General features: G+C 37.2%; 2 protein-coding genes across 2 annotated transcripts; both read right to left on the bottom strand.

The window, feature by feature from the left end:
* Positions 1-8,266: 8,266 nt before the first annotated feature.
* LOC143581461 (dual specificity protein phosphatase 1-like) lies at positions 8,267-9,678 on the bottom strand. Its single transcript, XM_077064239.1, has 5 exons — positions 9,607-9,678; positions 9,423-9,534; positions 9,214-9,331; positions 8,569-8,720; positions 8,267-8,328 (listed from the first exon to the last, which is right to left on the bottom strand). The coding sequence occupies exons 1-5, from the start codon at positions 9,676-9,678 to the stop codon at positions 8,267-8,269; spliced, it is 516 nt and encodes a 171-aa protein (XP_076920354.1).
* Positions 9,679-18,480: 8,802 nt separating this feature from the next.
* On the bottom strand, positions 18,481-21,444 carry LOC143581460 (calcium-dependent protein kinase 32-like). Its single transcript, XM_077064238.1, has 5 exons — positions 21,019-21,444; positions 19,074-19,188; positions 18,899-18,991; positions 18,671-18,817; positions 18,481-18,572 (listed from the first exon to the last, which is right to left on the bottom strand). The coding sequence occupies exons 1-5, from the start codon at positions 21,442-21,444 to the stop codon at positions 18,481-18,483; spliced, it is 873 nt and encodes a 290-aa protein (XP_076920353.1).
* Positions 21,445-25,411: the final 3,967 nt, after the last annotated feature.

The raw sequence follows: 25,411 nt of genomic DNA, 5'->3' as shown, positions 1-25,411 counted from the left end.
ATATATAAAGTTTTTGGCCCCCAAATAAATCGTGCCTTAGCCAAGAGTGCAGCTCGCACACTGTTAGGTATTACGTGTACGCGGCTGACCCGAAAGGAGTCGGATAGGGTAACAGAAATCAATACAATACAACGGCTCGGGCCTTAAGAACTTAACGGTATTTCTAATTGGTTTCTAAAACGAATAATAATACGAGACGAGTAAACGCAACGGAATAAATGACAAAACTAAATAACCTGAAACAAAGTTGGTCAGCGACAATATCCTTAACAGCGTCGGCTTCTGTTTCTATTAATTCAACATATGCACTTGAATTAATAATAACCAATTATGTGGACGATGGCAGTAGTAAATCTCTTGCAACACAAAAAGCAAGAACCAATAGAATCTCTTTGGCGGCGTAGGTTTCTCACAAGCAAATCACCACTAATTGTTAAAAGACAATTGCAATATAATAATAATATTAGATGGTGGCGGCAGTAGCTTTCATGAACACACAGATGCAAACAAACAATAATAATAATCGTAAAGCAGTAAAGATAGGAACATGGGATTTACGTGGTTCGGTCACGGTGAGTAACCTACGTCCACGGGCAACGAACAGGGTCTCTTCTTTTATTGAGGTGCTCAAGAAATTACAAGATACAATATGGTTTATATAGGGAGGCTAACTAGAGTTTATTTCTTTCTCCACAAGTTACAAGAAATAAAATAAACGGGCCACTAAAGTTGAGTGGGGGGCCAGCCCATTCAACCCTTCAAGTCTTCAACGCCCAACCCAAGACGGGCCAGGGCTACACCCGTATAGAACCCAATAATCTCCCACTTAGAGCCTCGGAACGTCTTCACTTGCTCTACATGTAAACCAACCTGTACCAATAATCTTTAGTCTTCAATATATACCATGTCTTCCACCTGTTCGTTGCCAACTCCTCAACATTATTCCTGGAGACCAACTGAAGCTACACAGAGCTTCAGTTTGTCCAAGGTCACAACCTTGGTAAACATATCTGCCGGATTCCTGTCTCCCCTAATATTGTTCAACCGAATAGTCCCATCACTGACTAAACCCCGAATGAAATGATAACGCATATGAATGTGCTTCGTTTTACCATGATACACAGGATTCCTGGCTAATTTCACAGCACTTTCATTATCACAGTACAACGGATAATCTGTTTGTTCCCTGCCTAACTCCTCTAAGAACGTCCTCAACCAAACAAGCTCCTTACTCGCTTCAGCAGCTGCCATATACTCAGCTTCTGTGGTTGAGAGTGCCACACTCTTCTGCGGTCTAGATTTCCAACAGATTGCAGTGTCCCCCATAGTGAACACATATCCCGTAGTACTCTTATAAGTCTCTTTGCACCCACCTAAGTCAGCATCTGAAAACCCTTTAAGAATTGCGTCTTTGCCTTTAAAACATAAGGCCATCTTTGAAGTTCCCTTTAGGTACCTAAGCAGCCACTTCACTGCTTCCCAATGTGCTTTCCCTGGATTTGACATGAACCTGCTAATAACTCCCACTGCGTGAGCAATATCAGGTCTCGTGCACACCATTGCATACATAAGACTACCCACTGCAGATGCATAAGGAATCTTTGCCATCTCTGCCTTTTCTCCATCAGTACTAGGAGACTGATCCTTAGAAAGTTTAATATGACTACCCATAGGTGTACTTCGAGTAGTGGTTTTCTCATCGCTCATGTTGAACTTCTCTAAAATTTTCCAAATGTATTTCTCCTGAGATAAAGTTAGAGAACTGTCCTTCTTGTTTCTGGTGATGCTCATGCCAAGAATTTGCTTGGCTGGACCTAAATCTTTCATTTCAAATTCTTCAGACATTTGTCGCTTCAACTTATTAATCTCCGACATGTCTGAACCGGCAATCAGCATATCATCTACATACAGCAGTAGAATGATATAGGAACTATCGAAATTCTTGAGATAGCAGCAGTGGTCCATCTCACATCTTTTATATCCATTCCTGCCCATAAAGTCATTAAACTTGATATACCACTGTCTGGGCGCCTGCTTCAATCCATAAAGACTCTTCTTTAACTTGCACACCATGTTTTCTTTACCAACTGTTTGAAACCCTTCTGGCTGTGCCATGTAGATATCCTCCTCAAGATCACCATGCAGAAAAGCTGTCTTCACATCCAGCTGCTACAGATGTAAGTTTTCTACAGCCACAATACTAAGCACCAGTCTGATTGTAGTCATTTTTACCACAGGAGAAAATATCTTATTATAATCAACCCCATGCTTTTGTTGGAACCCTTTCACTACCAATCGTGCTTTGTATCTCTTTGTATCATCACTTTCATCCTTGATCCTGAATATCCATCGATTCTGAAGAGCTTTCTTCCCGGCTGGAAGCGGTGTAAGAACCCAAGTCTTGTTCTTGTTTAGTGAATCCATCTCTTCTCTCATAGCTCGCTCCCACTGAGACGAGTCTTTCAAACTCATTACTTCAGAGTAACACTGTGGTTCACCGTTCTCTGTCAGTAGAAGGTAATTAACAAAAGGGGAATACCTCTTAGGAGGTCTAATGGTTCTGGAAGACCTCCTAACCTCTAGCTGAGGAGTAACCATTTCTTGTTCCAATGGAGACTGTTCAGTATTAGACTCTGAACTCCCACTGTCAGAGAAATCCTCAAATTCATCTGCATTTTCTTCCTCAACCTCTTCTTCTGATGTTTCTAAACTCGGACTATCAACTTTCTCACTTGTATTTTCAAACTCTACATGTTCTTTATCAACTTCTTGTGTGAATGACTTTCTATCTTTGTAAAGTCCTACTTCATTAAACACCGGATCACGAGCCCTGCATACTTTTCTGACCTCTGGATCCCAAAGCCTATAGCCCATCTTCGCATCACCATAGCCTATAAAAGTACACTTCTTCGCCTTAGGGTCAAGCTTGTCCCTCTCGGTGTCTTTTATCCCAACGTAAGCATCACAACCGAACACTTTAAGATGTTTGAATGAAATCTCTTTTCCACTCCATACTTCCTCTGGAATTCTGAATCCAAGAGGAACTGAAGGTCCTCTATTTATAAGATATGCAGCAGTGTTGACTGCATCTGCCCAGAAACTCTTTGGAAGCCCTGCATTTAACCTCATTGCCTTAGCTCTTTCATTCAGTGTCCTATTAATTCTTTCGGCTACTCCATTCTGCTGTGGCGTACCAGGAACGGTATTAATCATCTTTATACCCTTCTCAGCACAGTAATTAACGAATTCCTTGCTGATGTACTCCCCGCCATTGTCAGACTTTAAACACTTCACTTTTAGATTCGTTTCCATCTCCACGGCTGCCTTCCATTTCTTGAAAACATCAAATACCTCGAACTTGTTTTTGAGAAAATAGATCCATAGCTTCCGTGTAGCATCATCAATGAAAGTGACGTAGTAGTTGGAGCCTCCTAATGATGATACTGGTGTTGGTCCATACACATCAGTATGAACAAGCTCAAGCTTCTCTGCTTTAAGTGTTTTTCCAGATTTTAAAAAGGTGACCCGTTTCTTCTTGCCAAGCACACACGGTTCACAGAACCCTGTATCAAGTTCCACCTTTTTCAAATTAGGGAATTTACCTTTATCTGCCAGTATCTTCAAACCCTTCTCACTCATATGACCGAGTCGTTGATGCCACAAACATGATGGACTCGGTCCACTAGCCACTGAATTTACCTCTCCCGCTGAGATTTCTGCCATGTACAACGTACCCTTTTTCTTCCCACGAGCAATTACCAAGTTACCCTTTATGACCTTCCATTGCCCTCCTCCAAAAGTAACACCATAACCTTGATCGTCAAGCTGCCCAATAGAAATCAACATCTTCCTTAATCTAGGAATTATTCTGACATCTTTCAGAGTCCATGTAGTTCCTAAAGGAGTCTTCAAGTCGATATCCCCAATCCCGGTAATGTCTAGAGCCTCATCATTCTCCAAACGAACTTTGCCAAAGTTCCCTATTCTGATATTCTTAAGGCTCTTTGTGCTAAACGTAGCATGGAAAGACGCACCGGAGTCCATGATCCAAGACTCAATTGTGTTCTCAACACAGCAAACTAGGGCTTCATCATCTGAAACTTCTTTTGTAGCAGCATTTACTTCCGAAGTAGAATTTACTTCCTTTTTCTGTTGAGGTGCCGGAGGGTTAGTACACTGACTTCTGAAATGCCCATTCTCCTGGCAATTCCAGCAAGTAATATCTTTTCTTGGCCTAGACTTGCTTCTTTTTTTGGATTTTGATCTACCCCTGTTGCCTCCTCTGTTCTTGCTCCGCCCTCTACCTTCAGCACTTCGCAAAGTGCTTGATGATTCTCCATTATTCCTCCTTCTAGAATCTTCATTCAAAATCAAGTCACGAACTTTGTTAAAAGTCAAAGGATCCGATCCAACTGAACTGGTAACTGCAGTGATTGTTCCTGACCAGCTGTCAGGTAATGAAGATAAAAGTAGGCAAGCTTGCAATTCATCATCAATCTTGAACTTCACCAATGATAAACGTCTCAGGTGAGAATTGAAGGTGTATATGTGTTCGGTAACAGAGCCTCCCTCTTTCATGCGTGTGTTAACCAACTCTCGGATTAGGAACACCTTGTTTGCAGACGATGGTTTCTCATACATGTTTGACAACGCCTCCATGATTCCACGCGCCGTGGTTTCGTCTAAGATGTTGTACGCCACGTTCATAGACAAGGCAAGCCTAATCGTTAACTTCGCCTTCTTGTCAATAGCTTTCCACTCATCTGTAATCTTCTCAGACGGTTCCTCCAAAGCCACATCCAAATCCTTCTGTATCAGCAAATCCGTAATTTGCATCTTCCACCATCCAAAGTTTTGTCCATCAAACTTCTCGATTTTCGTTTTACCCTCATCAGCCATAATACCGGAGATCAAAGAGTGAGAGCCAACACTAGCTCTGATACCACTTGTGAGGTATTACATGTACGCGGCTGACCCGAAAGGAGTCGGATAGGGTAACAGAAATCAATACAATACAACGGCTCGGGCCTTAAGAACTTAACGGTATTTCTAATTGGTTTCTAAAACGAATAATAATACGAGACGAGTAAACGCAACGGAATAAATGACAAAACTAAATAACCTGAAACAAAGTTGGTCAGCGACAATATCCTTAACAGCGTCGGCTTCTGTTTCTATTAATTCAACATATGCACTTGAATTAATAATAACCAATTATGTGGACGATGGCAGTAGTAAATCTCTTGCAACATAAAACGCAAGAACCAATAGAATTTCTTTGGCGGCGTAGGTTTCTCACAAGCAAATCACCACTAATTGTTAAAAGACAATTGCAATATAATAATAATAATATTAGATGGTGGCGGCAGTAGCTTTCATGAACACACAGATGCAAACAAACAATAATAATAATCGTAAAGCAGTAAAGATAGGAACACGGGATTTACGTGGTTCGGTCACGGTGAGTAACCTACGTCCACGGGCAACGAACAGGGTCTCTTCTTTTATTGAGGTGCTCAAGAAATTACAAGATACAATATGGTTTATATAGGGAGGCTAACTAGGGTTTATTTCTTTCTCCACAAGTTACAAGAAATAAAATAAACGGGCCACTAAAGTTGAGTGGGGGGCCAGCCCATTCAACCCTTCAAGTCTTCAACCGCCCAACCCAAGACGGGCCGGGGCTACACCCATATAGAACCCAACACACACCTCAAGAGCCGGCCATGGTTTCCCATAAGATCTTTATTTTTTACTTGTGCAGATTGATTTCATTTGGTGCGTGAATCTACCATTAAGAAAATCTCACATTTCAAACACCTATCTTGTTTTTGAATTTAACTAACAGTTATGTAATGGATTATTTTGATGACATTTTGAGAGAAATTAAGATAAGAAAGGATGTTAAAGATGGCATTCCATCTCAAATAGAAGAGGCAAACTAAAAGTGAAGTTGTCAACTCGCGCTTTGCTTTTTTATCCAATATTGTAGTGTCTTTATTTGGGTCAGCTGAAGCTGTCAATAACAAAGTCCCATTGTTGTTGGAAGCTCTTTAAATTGGGTGAATACTTCATGAAGCAGTTCTCCCAATTGTTTTTGGAAGGTACGAATTTCAATCTGTGTCATCTGGCTTTGCTTGTGAATTATATTCGTCAAGGAAAGCTTGCTGCGCTTCTACCCTGCTGCTAATAATGTTAATAGATAAAGATATGAACCAATGCTTAGTCTTATCTTTCTTGAAAAGTTGGAACAATGTTAGCTTCACTCCATTCTAATCAAAGCCTCCATCCTCAATGATGCTATAGGTAGCACCAAGATCAAGTAAAAGTGAATATGGCTTTTCATAGGCCGGGCCATGCTGTGGAAGGTAGGTAAGCAGTTTATGTAAGGTGGATAAGAATTGAACATTCTTCGCCCTGGTATGCGAACCAGTGGTACTATTGGTGAAGCATCTTTGGAAATTGCTGGTCTGAATCGACCATTTACACCATCGATAAGGACTACAATATTTATTCTTGGAACGTTTTGGTTTTCATCATAACCCACTGTCCCTTTGGTCTTCATTTCTTCCCATGTTAACGTTATTACCACCCTGTGTTCCAATACGATTTCTATCACCACCCCCACCATTGTTGTTGTACCTACGTGCAAAAGCTGTGGTGATTGTCTTTGATGGGTGTAGGTGGGGTTGGTGGTCTTTGATTGCCGTTCACATTTTGGTATTCGTTATGGCCGTCTTTGGGTTGTTGTTTGGCTTTTCCATGTGTGACAAACGCCGGAAGGCAATGAATGAATAAGTTACGGGGCTGTTGAATGATGGAATCATCCAAACTTTCTAGTACCAAACTTGCATAGCAAACCCAGTAATGGTAAAGAAAAAGAAAATGCAGTGGCGCATGCTTGTTCACTATAAGGATCCCAATAAGGCGTGTCCAAAAGACTGCTATCCACAACCCGAAATTGATTTAAAGGTTGAATTCTTTGCGTCATTCAGGTTCAAATGTTTCCTAGACGCTCATAAAGGATATCATCAATTTTGGATGATGTTTATGAAATCAACAATATGACTTTTTTGGTTATCTATACTATTAATGCAGTTATCTCCTAAAGCTTATTTATGTTTTATATTTTATTTCTTTATATTTATCTCGTTTCTATGTTTTTCTCTTTTCATTATTTAGTATAAATAGGGTTATCGTTGTTTAGTTTGAGGGAGTTTTTGATTAAATTTGAATGATAAAGAACTTTGTTCTTGAACCTTGGGTTCAGTTTTATGGTCTTTATTAACTATGAGTTTCTTGAGTCATTGATCGCTTCCAAAACTGCATCAACTATATTATAAAACATTTGTAACGGGCATGTTAAGAACCTTTTGTTTTTAGAGTTCTACATATTTTTATGCATATAGTATAGCATCTAATGCAAGGGTATGGAGAGTAAAACTAAAGAGAGTAATAAAAAATAAAAAATAAAATAAAAAAGAAGAGGCGAGTTTAAGACGCTCTCATTTAAACCCCTCGCGGTTCCTATTCAATTAGAAACTCAATTGACCCACCATTCAATGGGGCATTGAATCGCGAAATCAATCCCCCATTCAATAGAATTAGTTCAATACTTCAATAGGTTTAGATTAATCTGCTTCTATACTTCATCTGTGAAAGTATTGAGTTGTTATTTTGTGATTTGAATCGATTAACCGAATGGGGTTCAACGGGTTTGATTTGATGTATATATGTTTTTGAAATCGGAAATTGATCATCGTTGTGTGTATTTGAAGGCGCAAGCGGCGTGGAGCCCTCAAGATAGGAACACAAGGTTTGAGAATATTTGAAGGCGCAAGCGATTGCTGACATACATGTCAGAAGATTTATCTGGTGGGTGGGGGGAGGAGAGACCACTAGTAATGCGTCTGCCTCAATTGAGCCCTATTGATGCAATGGAAGCATGGGATCATCAAACAAAAGGTATGTGAACCAGAAGTAATTGGCATAGTGGAAAACACAGAAATATCAAAATCATGTATGGCATAGTAGAACACATTATAATCCTCAACTTCAAATTGACAAACCGGTGAATCTAACAATCTATGCAAAAAGAAGAATTAGTACTCTTTAGTAATGCAAGATAAATTTCATTAACAGTCAGTCACACCCTAAGACCCAATGTAAAATGCCAACATCAGAAGTTAATTCAAACATCAAGTCAACAGTTCCATTGAAGTTAATAAGCCCCTATAATAATAAATACATTTCCCCCAACAACCAATCAATTCTTCAAGCTCGTCAACTTCAACCAGATCCATTGCCACCAAGAACCTGTCCTTGCTACTGTGCCAAAGGAGAGAAGAACAGTAGTGAAAATAAAAGAATCTTTCAAATAAAAATAGAAGAATCTTTAGTTTTCCTTTTAAGTTTTGGGTATGGGGATAGGTGTAGGGTACGCCTATTCCCTATCCTTATCCCCATATTCAAAAGCACTCCATCCCAATCCCCATCCTCCCTAAATTTTGAGGGAAAGCTAAAGTAAATCCTCATATTTGTTTAGATTCTTTATAATAAGCATAAAACTGATACATGGAAGAGACTTCTCATATCTCTGCAGCTGCAATATGAAACCAGCGTTGGGAGCAGCCACGCTTCGCTTACTCTTCACAAGGTTCAGGGCTTTAGACGAGCTCATGCCATGTGTCTTCATCAAATAAGCCACAACAACCGTCACGCTAGATCAAAAATTGTGATACGTTAAAACGCATTTCTAATTCAAATGCTCATAAAATCTTCCATCACGCATTTAAAATTTTAGCAAACTAAAGCGAATGGGATGTTATTCTTAGCAAAGGCCTAGCATATGAAAACTTGTCTGTTTTCTTTTCATCGACCTAGTTTTGATGTCAAAGTGGCAAACCATGATGAATAAACATGAGTTTGTCCATCAGACTGCAATTTGACTTACAAAAGTCAACCAATTGCACATCCGACCATAAACGTATATTTAATTTTTTCGAGGACAAACCAAAATGGTTATAAAAAGTTTGATATTCAAAGTAACAGGAACGGCGACTGTTTTTATTTATTTTATTATTATTATTATTATTATTATTATTATTATTATTATTATTATTATTATTTCTTCTTCTCAGTTTATGACACAGAAGTTAATAAAATGAAAACTGTCATTTCAAAAATATTAATAATTCATGAAAGCTAAATCACCTTCTAGATCTTCCAGCGAAGCAATGAACCAACACACGACCCGTTCTTTTCGCTTCATTAATGAAGCCAAAACAGTCATCAATGCATTCTGCAATATTTGTTTCCCCTCTGTCGTGTACTAAATCAAATAATAAAGATATATATACATGTGAGAAATATTAAAGAAAAAAAAATATACACGGAACAATATGATTGATCAACAGATGAACCATCAAGAGTTTTGTAAGTGAAATCATCCGGGTATGCAGGCGGAAATGAGGAGTTAAGATGTGTCAAAAGGGTCTTGTTATTGGCAGCTTCAAGTGAACCCAAGTAGAGGCCCTAACAAAAGATCAAAGGGTGAGAATTAATAAGGATAGCAAAGTTTCAAGAGATAGATTAGGCTAGGCTTACCTCTTCAATTAGAGAAGGAATGTCGTCTTTGATATCATTTGCTGCCTTCACTGCTCTCAAAAGGTCATCCATTGCGAAACTGTGAAGTCAAGATAAGTGTTTTGAGTTTTTGTTAATGGTAAACTCATTGACCCAATCCACAAATAGTAGAAAACGAACGGACCAGCAGAGGAAATAGGACTATTATTCCTAGGTTCATAAACCACCAAAATGACCAAAAATCAAGTTTACAATGGTGGGTGTTTGTAGGCATGCACAGCCCAAACACCAGAATTAAAAGTACAAATGAATCCTAAATTCTAAAGTACAAAGAACCCTAATCAATTTCTTCTCTTAACAAGCAAACAGAGCCCTTTCGGAAACACTAAATCAAGTCATAATCGGCAAGCACTACTGTAATTACTTAGTATCGTGGTTAAACAACAACCCACGTTTGATCGCACGTACGAATTTTGACCGGCGTTCCAGAAAATCAAGCAAAAGAAGAAGACATACCTGAGATTGAACTATGATAATCAATCAATCAATCGTAGAGGAAAACAGAGACAGAGATGATGGATGAATGAATGAATGACGGTTGTTTAGGAATTATTAGGGTTATAAACTTTCAGAAGGGAAGAGAAAAAGGAAAAGTGGTGTGTGCAAAACTGGCTTTTTACTGATTTAAAAATAGCACCAACTATACGTTTTGATGAGTTGTTCAACTAACGACTTTTTTGTATTCGATGAACGACTGTCTCGGACCTTAAAACGGGTATAACGCTTAAGGATGAACGAGTAGCACTTGGGTTACACGTACGATGTCGGGGTATGAAACTTCAAAACTCCGGAGTGGCTTCGATGCTCGGGGGAAAATTGTCGGGTCGTCGTAGGGTTCAAATTTATATGAGGTTTAGAGATTCAAGTTTGGGATGAATGAAATTGAACTCTATAGTCTTCTATTTATAGTGTTAGGAAACTTAATGAGTAAGCACGAAGTGTTACTAGAATTCGACTTATGTCTTGTGATGATGACTCATTTATTATGTGCTGACACGTGGCGTTCCATGTTACTTATTCATCATCCACATGCCCAGTACGGAATATTAAGGCTCAAAAGCAAGTAATAATTTACTGAAAACAATATAACAATATCCGATAACATATAAACTTATCTTAATCATATAACTGAACTGAAACATATCATACGGATGTACCCTTAAGCATAACTGAGTCTGATAATATGTCATTCCTGTATGTCAATCACCCGAAATGGCGTAAGCTACAACCATTTTCTGAAACTGAAACTGAAAAACTGAACTACGATATATCCATACGCCTCCTAATAGCTATGCACCACGCATGCACTTAAGAGACGTCGTGAACTGATTTCTCCGTCACGGAAGGAGCACATAGCATCAATGCCACGATGTTATGCCCGTGGGACACTCCACGGGAAGCGAGTGCTCGGGGTAACAAAGAACAAATAATCTAAGTTATACAATAGCAATTGATATATTCTTAACAAATCTAGGAACATGCGCTAATGAGTACAATATAATAATAGATATATCGCACGCTAACAAGTCAAATAGCAAATCATAGTCTGAACATGAAACAAACGGACAGCCAAATCATCAAGGCGTCAAAGACGTTAGGAGTTCCAAAGATACATAATATCAAAGGGGTTTATAACAATCGAATATGATAGCAACAGGGAGGGGGTTAGGATCCGTACCCTGATTGCTGATTAGTTGTCTTACAGAGATAAATAATATAAGTGATGCTCTTTTAATCAACCTACATTGTATACATGTACCTCATAAGGGAGTGCACGATTTAGAAAAGTTAAAGTCGAATTTTATCTTATGCGTATATGAAAACATAGAGTCGTTTGATTAAGAAAAATAAGTATTATTTAACAAGGTCGATATCTCTTATTTATATATTTTAACGAATATTATTTTAAATGTTAAAAATGATTATAGATGAATATAAAACAAGGTATCGAAAATAGCTTTGTCACGAGTGGGGTTGGAACTCTTGGCCCATTGTTTAAAAATACAAGTATTTGACTAGTGAACTTACACAGATTGTATCTAAACTTGTTTTGTTCTACATTTGATAAAATAGTTGTTTTAATATGTTAAAAACAAACACAAGAAGAAGGGTTCGAGCTCTTGAACTTCTTTTTCAGCACCGCTTAAAAGAGCTGTTAGCTATTAAAAACAGATCAGGGCCGCCAAAGGGATTCGACCTCAAGACCTTTCTTGAGTAACCCAAATGATTTACCCAATGAACCCAATAACCGCTTATGTGTGCATTCCAAGAAACAGTTATCTATTTAGTCAATGTAAGTTGTTAAATATTAAAAACAAATAAATGCAGCAAACAAGCAAGTTGAACCCTAGACCGGTTGCTTGTAAGTAAGGAGTCTTAACCAGTTGAGCATATCCCATTTATATTAAACAATCAGATTGCTATTTACTTTATCACTATTTTCGCTGTATCATCTTCTCCATACTAACCCATCATAACCTAAGCTAGAACACCCATATTGTAAACCTTAGTTTTGTGTTTGAACCACGTTTAAACTTAAATAAATGATTAATATAGGCTTAGGTTCGGGTTACCTTATTTGGACTTGCGATATGATGGCGGAAGCACTTGCTGGAAAACGTGTGCAGTGGCGGTGGTGGCGTTTTTCAAACAGCCGGGGGATGATTTGTATGGTGTTGACAACGTTAATGGTAGTGATATCCGATCGTGCTAGGCGATGTTTGATGGTTTCTGGTGGTGGCGGGCGGTTCGTCGGAGTTTGATACGAACAGAGAAGAGAGCTAGAGAACCATGAAGAAGAGAAGGCAAACAAGGAAGTGTAACGTAGGAGATGGGATGCGAAGGACGGTCACCATCATGGTATTTAACTATTTATAGTAAGATACGAAGGTTCTAGTGATGCAAATAGTATGGAGAATGAGTGGTGAGAATTTAGCTATATATGTTTTCTAGTGCAATAAGCAAATGTGTGTTGACATTATTTCCCTTTTACTCCTATTGTTCAATAATTGGCACATTGGTTTAGATTATTTTAACATTAGCACGAATGTATATTTTTATTTCCATAGTATTAATGTCTTTGGTTATTATTATTATTATTATTATTATTATTATTATTATACACATAAATGAATTTTTCGGTTATCACAAAGCATCAAACGGTCTATCTAAAACCAAATATATTATTTTATTAGTTAAAATAAAGTTTTAAACCTTAAAATGTTGAACGGGGTTTGAAATGATAAAAGCATACCAATGTGGTCTGCAGCTAGATCTCATCAAAGGTTTTAAGTATTTATGTAAACATACAAGTCATCAAATCGAATAGAAAGGAGATACGTGGAGCTTTAAAACTTTCAAGTGAACCTATTTACTCTTACAAAACAAACCGGTAGTTTACCTTGAGGGATTAGAAACACGTTTACGTTGGATAATTGAATCTCTAAAACAATATAACGCAAAATCAGACTAAATGTTTATGTGTCTACACACATACATAATTAACTAATGTTAATTCGTTGCCCAAATTTTGTGTTTCTGACTTCCCAGTTATCAATGTATGTTATCTTCATTTTTTATTTAATAAATGGATTATATATTTATTCTTGATGAATTTTTATAGGAGTTTATTATAATCAAAAAGTATATCACGAAACCATAAACTTTTTAACTGGTTTATTAGTTGGTGCTCACGTATCTTTATATTATTAATTAGTTCATGATTTATGGGCTATACTAAAACAGAAAAATATAATTTTTTGGTCTTTTTTTTCTATAAAGAAATAATTTATGGAAATGAATCAAATAATAGTTTAGGGTGCTGAGTGGCCGTGTTCACGGGTGGACGGGTTGAACCAGACCTGATCACGACATGGAGTCGAAAACTCTGTCACAAAAACACAACCCATTTAACTCATAAAAGTTTTCATAGTATACATATTATTTTTAGAAGTAATTAACTTTGAAATTTGACAATTTATTTTTTAAACTTTTGAACTTCGGGATAAAAATACCCAAATGCTGTAGTATAAGTTATAAATGTAATGAATTATATTAGTTTTGTGATGATGGGTTAAAGGGATAACTTTTGAGATGCTTAATTTCTCAGGGTCTTGCTCATGCTCAAAATTTTAGGGATTCTCTTTCAGAACAAGTTGAACTTGAAGAAGCACAAAAGAAGATTGAAATGCGAAATTTGGCTTTAAAAACTAAAGAAAATGAAATTAGCAAAATGATGAAAACCTAGCTTTGAAAGAAAAGGTAAATCTTTTAGGTGTTGATAGATTGATATCTTAAAAGTTTTGTAATGATAATATATTATTGTATTTACTTCATATATGATTATATGCAGGAATATGGTGTTATAAGAAAGAATTTAGAGGTAAAAGAAAAGGAGTTACAAGAGCTAGAGGAGAAGCTTAATGCAAGAGAAAAAGTAAGTACGTACGTAGTATAAAAATATTTTGAAGAGTTAGTTACACGTATGGTCTTTGTGGGTTAGGCCATATTGGAAAGTTATGAGCAAACAAGGACTATCCGCGTAATCAACTCTAATTTGATTATTGCAGAAGTTTTTATTTTTATATGTGTGAATTGTGATTAGTATCATTAACTTGCAGGTAGAGGTTCAAAAACTTTTAGATGAACGTAAGACGATCTTGGATGCAAAGACTATGAATTATAAATGGAAGAAAAGAGGAAATCATTAGACAATGTTTTCAAAAACAAGGTTATTGAGCTGGAGTAAAAGGAAGTCAAAGTTATTGAGGATGATTATTCATTTTATTTTGATTTAATCAAAGTAGGAAAATTGGATTTTAATAATCCAAATTATTGGCCATTGGCCAATAATAATTCCAACTAACAATTTAACTTGTGACAGTCCCAACTTTTAGTGTTGTTACTAATAGCAATCTCAGTCTAATAAACTACTAACTCCTTTAATTATGGTCGTTAAATTTATATTAAATGACCGAAATACCCTTCACTAACAATAAATAATAAAAATAAAATAAAATTTACCCTCCTAACCTATTTATTAAAAGGGTTTTCTTTCTTCCTCACAAATCACAAAACGCACCGTTCCGGTCATCATCTCCGGCCAGCCACCATTGCCTTCACCATCTCCGGCCCGCCACTGTGAGCAACCTTCTACGTCATCATCTCAGTCTGCTACTACCCATTTCCGGTCGACCACCATCGTCTCGTCCATCACCACCACGATTTTCCGGTGAAGGAATTCTGATCGGTCATCGGTGGTGGTTTTGCGGTGGTTACAGGGTGGTGGCTGTGGTTTTTGAATATTAGATAAGCGACGACATGATGTCTACGGTGGCTATTAACGACCAGATCGATGGCTACTGTTTTTGTCGGCTCATTCGGCTGAAATGGTAATGGTTGTCAAGACCAGCTCTGTATCTTTCCGGCGTAATTGTCACAGCCCGATCTAAAGGATGTTGTAGGTGTCGTTAGCGTTCCGCCCGTACCCAGCGACGGCTTTGGTTTTCTGGTGTGAATGATGGTGGTTCGGCCGGAAATGGGCCCCGGCGAACTGGTGTGTTGCCGGATTTGGTTTTCCAGTGTAGATGATGGTGGTTCGGTTGGAATTGGGGGCCAATGAACTTGTGTGTTGCCAGAGATGGTGAAGGTAACAGTGGGCGGGGATGGTGACTGGAATGTGTAAGTGTATTTCAGTCCTTTAACACAAACTTATCGATTATAACTAACGGAGTTAACAATTTATTAGATCGAGATGGTTATTGGTAATGAAACTGAAAGTTGGGATTATTACTGGTTAGATTGTTAGTTGGGATTATTATTGGCCAATGGTCAATAATTTGGATTATTAAAATCCAATTTTCCATCAAAGTAATACCATTTTTTGTGTGACATGATGCAAATTCTTAACAAATGAGCGGTGTGAAAGGAAGTGCCAATATACATAGCGGATTTATGCACATAATTGGTCTAAAGAAGTCAACAAAGCATGATGGAGTGGAAAGTGGTTAAATGCTTTTTCATTATTTATGTCATATTTAAGTTACTTGATCACATGTTTATTTATTTTTGAAATTTTATAGATTATATTTATTAATATGTTTTAGAAATAGTTTTTCAGCCCGTGTGTCAAACATTAAAATATAACAAACATTACAAACTAATTGTACTAAATCAAAACGAAATAAAACAAATCACTACAAAAAATAAAATAGTAAAATGATTAAAAACAAAAACCTAAATAAACCCCCGTAAAATTTGAGTTCCTTTTTAGATTGATTTCTTTAGCTTATGCAGATTCCTTTTGTCACACAGCTATGAACATTAAAAACTAATTGAACTATTTAAATTATTACAAATATAATAACATTACTAACGTTTAAAAGAAAAACATGATACTAAACATAATATTATTAACAATATTTGAGTCATTTAAATTATTACAAATATAACAACATTATTATTTAAAAGAATAATAATTAAAAATAATAATAAAAGTAAGCCGCGTGACACGCGGGCTAAAACTAGTATACTATATACACATATATAGTTATCTTCGTACGTAGAACATACCTTGATAACTAAGTGCTACGATGTGCTGTTTTAAACAGCAAACAATGGATAGATATGTTTTTGATATAGAAAACTAGCTGACTTACAATTTTATTAAAATAAATGTATGTTGTCAGGAACATACGGTGCTGGGTGAACACCACATTTACCTAGTCTTACCAAATTTTGCTAGCACAACATAGCTGACGCTCACGATGTGAGTTTCACGGCCCCTTTTCTTGTTTTACCATTTTACACTTGGTGGAGAAAGATACCACCGAAACATTTTCATGATAACACGTAAACAAACGACGTAAACTGATATTATGAATATATGAGACATTGATACAATAGAGCTCGTAAAGTCCCTTTTGTCCTAATTTATAACCATAGCTCCATTAACTAATGTATTAGTTGTGGAAATATGAATAGCACTATTGGGATCGACAATCCCCAATAACTGTTAGTAGCGGCAGCTGGTGACTTACCTAGTAAAATCATTGTATATTGTTCAAGTAGATATCATGCGGATCGCTGCATGATGGGGCAAACGGAACTTGTTGAGGCTTGATTGTAAAATCATATATTATGAACCTGTAGTCTCGGCTGGACCACGAGGATATCCCAATGTAACATCCTAAAGTTCATGGACAACTTTGAAAGTCGATGGATCAAATTATATTTAAGCTTAAGATACAAAGAACCCTAGTCAATTTCTAAATAGTAAGCGAGCCCGAGTTGAGCTCGAACTTGAAAGACTGCTCATGAGCCAAGCTCTAGCCTAGTCAAGCTAGGGCTCGGCTGCACCCCTAGCCACGATCTTAGTTTTATCGATCAAACCATGGTAAAATAATGTTATGAACAATTGAACATCATAGAAGTGTTTTTAAGCAAATATAGAAGCTTAGAATGTAACAACAAACGTTGGTTTTGTCTTCAAATTGGTTTTAAAAATAAACGGTTATGTGTAGAAGGTTAGACGGGCCGTCTAACATTGCGGACGACCCGTCTAATGCTAATTACAGACGGCGGTATATGTCAAACGATTGGACGGCCCGTCCAGTGATTTGGCCTCCGTCTAATTATATGACGGCATGTTTAAACTTAAGACGCCCGGTCTAAACAAGCATATTGTCAAAAAGTCAAACTCATGGTTTGACGGTACGCCTAACTAATCAGACGGCATGTCTAAGACCAAATATATTAATTTCGTTGAACTAAAGTTTTAAACCTTAAAACCAAACTTAAAACGTTAAACGAGGTTTTAAACCTTAAAACGAGAGTGAACTTGTTGTTAACTCTTAACAGGCGTTGGGCTTAATACCTAGTTTTGCTCGAAATTTAAAACCACGAAATATGATGCTTTAAAACCTTATAAGATAAAACGGCATGGATCATCTATCTATTTACACATTTTTACTAATAGACGTTCAAAGTTATGATTTTTGGTTTTAGCATTCTTGCACTACCCATAGCGAACTGGGTTGTACAGCCATAATCAGTTTGTGTTTTTAGTAATTGAAGTTGTATACAACCTTGTAACCCTTAGTCTTTTTCATTTTTATAAATCGCCAGACTAATCATCGAACCTTTCCAAATCTAAACTCATGTTGCTATGGTATCCTAACAAGAGACATCAATTATTCTTCAAAATTGGCATTCCGGCATCTAGGTTTGTGTTAAAAGTTGAATAAAAAACATGAATGGTTTGGTTGTACCCCATGTCCCAATAGCCACGTCTCTTAAATTTGAGCTGGCCGGGGCTATTCGACCTTATGTTTACAGTTTAAAATAAAAAATAATCTGCTCGAAACCGTTAAACCAAACATGTTTGTGATTTGGCGGGTCCAACCAACCCAGCTAGTTTTATCCAAAACCGTAGCTACCGATTCAACACGTATAATCTAAATCAACCTGAACACCTAGCTACTAAAGAAGTTAAAAGTAGAATTGATATATACCACAGGTTGGTTATAAACGTTTTTGGAGTCAAAACCAATTTTCACACTTGTCATGAATTCATAAAAAAAACCTTATTGTTTTCTGTTAAAAACATTTTTTTACCAGTGAAAAGAAAAGGCATTTCATTTAACAACCATATAAAGAAAACTTGGTAAGTTAATCCAGCATACAAACTCCATAACCACTTAAAAGAAAACATCTAGCACCACAATAGTTGATCAAACATTTTGTCTTCATCAAAGTTGATTGTCAAATAAAATAAAAGGTAGATATTCATAAATCATAAGAGATACCAAGTTCATACGGGAAGCGCGTATCCAAACTCTACAAGATTTGGCAGCTGCGACCGGTGTCAAGAAGGGTATTGCCAGCCATGAGGTTGGCGGGATCAACAACATTCTCCATCCACGGATGTTCTGTGGCAAGCAACAATCATTTGTAGTCAATATATATATAAGATTATGCATTTTATTAATTAATGATATACTAATTAGGAATCATTTTGAACATTCACCTAAAGCCTGGGTGGTGGTAACGCGAGAACTAGCTTCCGGCTCCAGCATCTTTTGCAAAAGGTCCAGAGCGCCTTCCGAGATCTTCGACCTTTTCTCAATGATTGGGAGGCCTTTCCTGATTCGAGTGCTAAGCTTATGCTCGATATCTACATTATAAACAAGTTGAAAGTCGGTTTTAAAGCATATAAATACACAATGTTGGAAGTTCAAAAGAATGTTTTACCGACCCGGTTGAAAGCCAAAAAGCAACGAGTACAGGATCACTCCCGCACTCCAAATGTCCGCCTGTGGTCCGTATTTTTCATCGGTAACTTCTTGATCTAAGATTCAAAGAAAACTTAAAAATGTTAGTCCACATTTTAATATGAGCTAGCTAATAATGAATTAAAATTTGTTATTCACCTGCTGTTGATAGTCCAAAATCAATGATTTTCAATGCCGGGCTCACGCTGTCATCCACGTATATAATATTATCGGGCTTCAGATCCCGATGTATCACGCCTTGACCATGGCAAAACTAACGGTGGAAAAAATACGGCGATAAGTTATTATCAGGCGATAAGTTATTATCAGATAACTTAATCTATACTATATAATAAATAAAAGTTTTTTCTTGACACGTGTCATTTTCTGGTTCACTCTTACTCTTTTTTCCCGCTTCTCTCTCCTATTAATTAAATATTAAATATACTTTCTATAATTGCTTTTACCAAATGTATTTTACTTAAAAAAAGTTAGGTTTGTTTATTAAACATTTTTATAATTGAACATTTTTCATCATTTAACTTCTCTAATGTGAATTATATCGTTTTTTATATATAAAAAAATATTTACAAATATATGAATTATTTTAGCACTTAAAACTTCATTGTTAAAAACGCGTGGATCTTTAACTGAACTAGACCCGTTTTTTTTTTTCTCAGTAGCCGTAATATCTTTATTTCTATCCATATATTGCTAATCAAAACCATATTGATTCTTTTTACTGCACATTCTTCGACTAATCAGAAGCTTTCTTCCACCTATGACAGGTTCGTTTCGTTATGATTGTACCAGTTGTGTTCTCATAATACTATCCTACTTTAGTTACCATATTTTTAGTGTATTATTTAATGTTGTATCAAAGTAAATATTTAGAGATTTATGATTTATTTTTAAGTTTCTGGCATATAGTTACAATTTAACTTTGTACTTATTCAATGTAATACTCAACTTTATCATTCTTTTATATTGTTCAACCCGTGCAGGACACGGGTGCCTAACCTAGTAATTAATACATAAAGTTCACAATTAACATTGGTATAAATGTGTTCGGGTCAAACCCGTTTAACAAAACAAGTTGGGTTCGGGTCAACCCAACGAGTTTTGCAAGTGTGTTTTAGATAATTAATTAAATTGGTTGGGTTTGTTATTTAAATATTTAAAACTGGACATTAACATAATATACATAATAATTATTAACACTTAATTGCCTTTTATTATAAATTTGATTATCTTTTGTTATATAAAATGTAAATTTATAAAGTATTAATATGTGAAAAGGAAAAAAAACAAATAATTTTCTGATCAACGCTCGAATATGCGAGTCGTGTTCACGGGGTTGAGTTAGTTTCGGGTCGCAACCCGTCTAACCAAACGCGCTCAGGCCCATTTCACAGCGAACCTATTTGACTAAACCCAACAAGTTTTGCGGGTTAAGTACCCCGTTTAGCCCATTTTTTATTATCTTTAGCCCATTTTTTATTATGTTTTTTGAAGTTTGTTTTAAATATAATTAATTAAATTGGTTGGATATGTTATGTAAATATATAAAACTAACTAAAGAGGACATTAACATAATATATTGATTATTATTATTAACACTTAATTGCCTTTTATTATAAATTTGATTATCTTTTGTTATAAAAAATGTAAATTTTATAAAGCATTTATATGTGAGAAGAAAAAAAAACAAATAATTTTAGGGTCAAGGCACGAATATGCGAGTTGTGTTCACGGGTTTGAGTTAGTTTCAACCCGTCTAACTAAATGTGTTCGGGTCAGTTTTGGGTTTGGTATAAACGGATTCGGGTCCGTTTCAGTGCTTGACCGAATAAGCTGGGTTCCGGTCAGGCCGACGGTTTTTGCGGGTCAACCCGTTTTAACACATTTTTTACTAGTAAACAACTAGTAAAGTTGTCTGTGTTTTTTCTTTATTAATTTGGCCACCAAAGTTTCACAATCATACATGTTATCTCCTCAAACTATTTAGGATTCGGGTAGGTCGGTTTGAGCCCGCGAGCATGACCCGCTTAACACTCGTAATAAACTAGCTAGTAATAACTATTAGTGATAAAAAGTAACATACATGGATCCCCAGAAGGATATGTTGCATTGCAAAGGCGGCCTCGCGGTCACGGTAACGGCCCTTTGCCTTGAGGCGTTCGAGTAGTGTACCGCCGGTACAACGGTACATCACGATATGAAAAAAGTGTGTGCTTTCAAAGGCATCTTTCAACGTCACGACATTCGGATGCCCAGCCACTCGCCTCATGATGTTGATCTCGGTCCTCATAGCTTCAAAGCGAGCAGGAGTAGAGGCTGATTTTGAAATGATCTTACAGGCAAAAGTGTCGTTGGTACGTTTCTCCTCACACAAACACACAACTCCGAACGCCCCTTTACCGACTGCTTGGCCAGTCAGTTTGTATTGGACATCAAAAGCGGCCGGTGCATTGGGCGGGATGGAGTTTGAGGTTCCGGCTCCGTGGTCTACTATCTCGCTCGTAGACATTTTCTTGTTTGAATGTCGCCGGAAAGTTTGATGACGGCGGCGTTTGTGGTGACCGGAGTACCCAAGACACGTGAGGAAGAAAACTGTTACTTTATCGGTGTATATGTATATGTATTATGGAGTGGGTATTTATTTGTGAATAAGTTCTCTTTCCTCCTTTGCACCTTATTTAGTTTAAAAATATTAGTTATAGTTACATGTTTTCCATTCCCACATCATATCTATTACATCCCTCCCTATATTCACTCGTTTCATTAAAAAGTAATTTGCTACATGATCGACTACGCAACCTTACTTTTACTTACTAGACCAAATTTTACACATTTCTCTCTTTTTAAAACATATATATTTAATTCACTTCATTAAAACTAGCTTATTACGTGAGGTTCTTATTCTTATGCTACAATATCAGAACCTTTTCAAGTTAATAGCCAGTTAAAAAACCGACCGGGTTTCGAATGCTACAATATTAAGAAGCTAGCTTATTCTTATGCCAATTTTCTGATCTTACCTTTTACTCCTTCGGAAATCAAGTCCGCTGTTTGGGATTGTGCATGGTGGAGACCGTGCACCCGGGCCCGACGGTTTTAATTTCAAATTTATAAAGCATTTCTGGGTTTTAATTAATGGCATAGATTATATTAATGTTTTTAACCAGTTCTTTTACTCTGTGAAGAGGTAGGTCTCAGCAGAGCCAAGTTGGACCCGCAAGACTCACCTTGAAGAGGAACGTCTGCGCAGAAACCAACTGGATCCGCAGGACCAACCATGCTCAGAGACGTGACGTCCTTACGCGCAGTACGCAAGCTGTTCCCGCAGGAAATGCCTCCCAATGGTGAAGGACTCCGCCTGTTCCCGCAGCTTCGGATACAAGCCATCAGGGAAGGCCACCCGCGCAGCAAGGCTACACGCACAAGGCACTTAGCTCTCAAATCACTCAGTGTCACCTGAAGGAATGAGCAAAGCCGGGAACAATCCCGCACAAGGGCGGGAGGGGGAATACTCCCGCCCAAATAAGCCAGTCCGTACGATACGGGAAGATCTTCTGTACTGTACCTGACGAGGTATGGGCAAAAGATCTGACTAAAGATACGACAGCTTATTGACAACAGTATGGCGAGCAGCATGCTCCTGTACTGTATGTCACTATTAGCCGCTGCCTACTCACCAACTACTGCCACACCACGTGCATAGCCGGCAGTTGGTGGAAAAGGAATAGTACACAGCAGGCCTGGTCACTATCAGCCGCTGCCTACCCACCAACTACCAGCAGGGCACGTGCGTAGGCCACTGTTGGTGGAACAGGAATACTGTTGCAGCCGGCCACACCTCCTTGGAAACCTACATTCGGCTATAAATACCCCAAATGGTATGATCATCTCATCTTATCTTGTATCATCATATTATACCTGATATCTGCTCTAGCAATCTCTTAATATACACTTATATTTAAAGAGCAATCTAGTCTGATTCTCACGCCGGAGGGTGGTCACAAGGAGGAACCCCCCCCCCCCTTCTCAGTGACAAGCTCACGGTGTCTGTTTTGCAGGTTATCAGAAGAACCATCTTCTCTGGGTCTAACCCCTCGTGGGAAACATCTATCTAACCCCCAGGTTACCAGTAATCTGCCCGGGGTCCGGTTAGTGTTTCTTCACTCTGGAAAATTGTCACAGGAGTGTGGGGCCTCATTTATCTCACTGGTTTCAAAATCAAAGGACCCAATGGGTTTTCATGAATTTCTTCCAATCAATTTAATCGGTTCGACAACTAAAGTAATTTCGAAGGTTTTAGCAAATCGGCTTAAAAAGGTGATTGGCTCGGTCATTTCGGAATCTCAATCGGGATTTCTAAAAGAGGGGAATATTGTTGATGGTCCGCCAATCATCAACGAGCTTGATTCATGGCTAAAAAAGAGCAAATCTAAAGCTTTTTTTTTTTAATTTAAAATTGACTTCGAGAAGGCTTTTGATCATATAAAATGGACTTTCTTGGATTCGGTTTAAGAGCAAATGAATTTTCCTGTTAAATGGCACACTTGGATTCGAGGCCTTTTATCTTTGGCTCGGTCTTCTGCTCTCGTTAATGGGTTGCCAACCTTTGAATTTCAATATCATCGGGGAGTCTGGCAAGGTGATCATTTATCTCCTTTCCTCTTTATAATAGGTATGGAGGCCCTTTCTTGTATGATCAATTGCGCGAGAGATAAAGGAATTTTACATGGTTTACAAACTCATCATAACGGGCCGGTTATTACATGCCTTTTTTACACGGACAATGCGTTAAAATCCCTTGTGATTGGAATCAAAGAAATGTTCTTAACATGAACCGTATTCTAAGATGTTTCTTTCTTGTTTCTGGTTTACAAATTAATTTTTGTAAATCAAAATTAATTGGAATTGAGGCGGATGACGGGGAAGCTTTTGATATGGCGGATCTTTTGGGTTGTAATTCAACCCAACTTCCCTTTTCCTACTTAGGTCTCATCGTAGGAGCCAACATGCCATTTTGGAAATCAACCTCGCTTTCTGTATGTGGAAGGCTTACTCTCTTAAAACCAGTAATGGAATCTCTACCTACGTATTTCTTTTCTTTATATAAAGCTCCACAAAAGATCATTGAGCAACTCGAAGCAAAAAGGAGGAATTGTTTATGGGGTTGTAACTCGGGCAGAAATAAGATTTGTTGGGTAAGTTGGGACTGGGTTACTATTCCAATCGAAGCTGGTGGTCTTGGTCTCTCTCCTCTTCGAGACTCAAACATTGCTTTATTATCAAAATGGTATTGGCGATATAAACTCGAAGATGATTCCTTATGGCGAAAAGTGATCATGTCAATTCATAGCTCAATTAGATATTGGTCAATTCTTCCTCATACTAAGTGCTTCACCAGGGTTTGGAAGTCAATTGCAAAGTTGGAGAACCATTTGGCTGCTTCAAATATGTCATTAGTTATGTGATGAATGAATAAGTAAACAACTAAGTTAATTTGCAATGCAATTATTAACCGTATTACAGATCTCTTGTTTAGATTGCATTTAACTTTGTTAATTATTAATTTCATAACATTTATATACACTTGTTAAATATCTCTTAGTTTATGTATTAAGATTACATCACCGAACATATTTGGGATGCTACTATTTTGAATTAATCAAAAATATACCATTTCATGATTTGAACTTCACAAAAACTTGTTTAGCACGTTAGATTATTACACAGGCTGGACAAAAACAAGGCAGCGCGCGTACATACGTTGGGGGTTGGTGTATGATATTTTGAAATGGCACAGAGATATATTATACTGGTGGCGCACGTATGCTTCGTTCTACTGGCTAATTATTTACATGCTGGTTTTTTGTTGTCCGCTGGTCCCCATATAATATTCACGGTACACCGTACACGTACCACATGCAAATCACCATTTTAACGGCCACATGTTTACTTTAACTGTTATGTAATAAACTTTTTTCAAATATAATTAATTTACACTCCGAAAGTATAGCCAACTAAAGAATGACATGTGGATCGATTTCTATATAGATATAACGTGGTTTCATGTCTAAATATAGATTGTGATGCTATTTAGTTTGCCTTAATTATTGAATCTTAATGGGTGAGCCAATACCTAAAACCACCAACTTGATGTTCAACGATTCAGTATTTTAGGTGTGTGATATATCCCTTGGAGAATGTACGTAATTAAAAATTAAAAGTACCTGAGATTGATGTAGGCTGCAATTAATAGTTTCATTAAATTACTTTTGGGACTTGCATTATAATCGAAAATGTGCATAATTTGTTGAAAGGTATCATAGTATCCGCGCACAAAGGGTTTAATCCTAATCGGGTTTTAAGTGGGTTTGAGATAAATTATGAGGTTGAAGAAAAAGTTTGTTTTTGTTTATTTATCGAATTGTTAGGCTAGATAATCATTAGTATTTTATTTAAACATTTTATTTTTATCTACT

This window comes from Bidens hawaiensis, unplaced genomic scaffold (genome assembly GCF_021521415.1).
Source record: "Bidens hawaiensis isolate Kalapana, Puna unplaced genomic scaffold, B.hawaiensis_p1.1 tig00030964_1, whole genome shotgun sequence".
In the NCBI taxonomy this organism is placed as follows: Eukaryota; Viridiplantae; Streptophyta; class Magnoliopsida; order Asterales; family Asteraceae; genus Bidens; species Bidens hawaiensis.
Note: the sequence above shows the minus strand (reverse complement) of the source record. Positions and strands in the feature narration are given on the sequence as shown.

Bases quoted from the DNA above. Each gene is read 5' to 3' on its own strand.
- LOC143581461 (XM_077064239.1), bottom strand. From the start codon at position 9,678: ATGGATGACCTTTTGAGAGCAGTGAAGGCAGCAAATGATATCAAAGAC. The intron at 9,535-9,606 runs GTAAGCCTAGCC...ATCTTTTGTTAG, and splicing joins TTCCTTCTCTAATTGAAGAG to GGCCTCTACTTGGGTTCACT. The intron at 9,332-9,422 runs GTTCATCTGTTG...TATTTGATTTAG, and splicing joins CACTTACAAAACTCTTGATG to TACACGACAGAGGGGAAACA.
- LOC143581460 (XM_077064238.1), bottom strand. From the start codon at position 21,444: ATGTCTACGAGCGAGATAGTAGACCACGGAGCCGGAACCTCAAACTCC. The intron at 18,992-19,073 runs GTGAATAACAAA...TTTGAATCTTAG, and splicing joins TTTTGGACTATCAACAGCAG to ATCAAGAAGTTACCGATGAA. The intron at 18,573-18,670 runs GTGAATGTTCAA...TGCTTGCCACAG, and splicing joins TACCACCACCCAGGCTTTAG to AACATCCGTGGATGGAGAAT.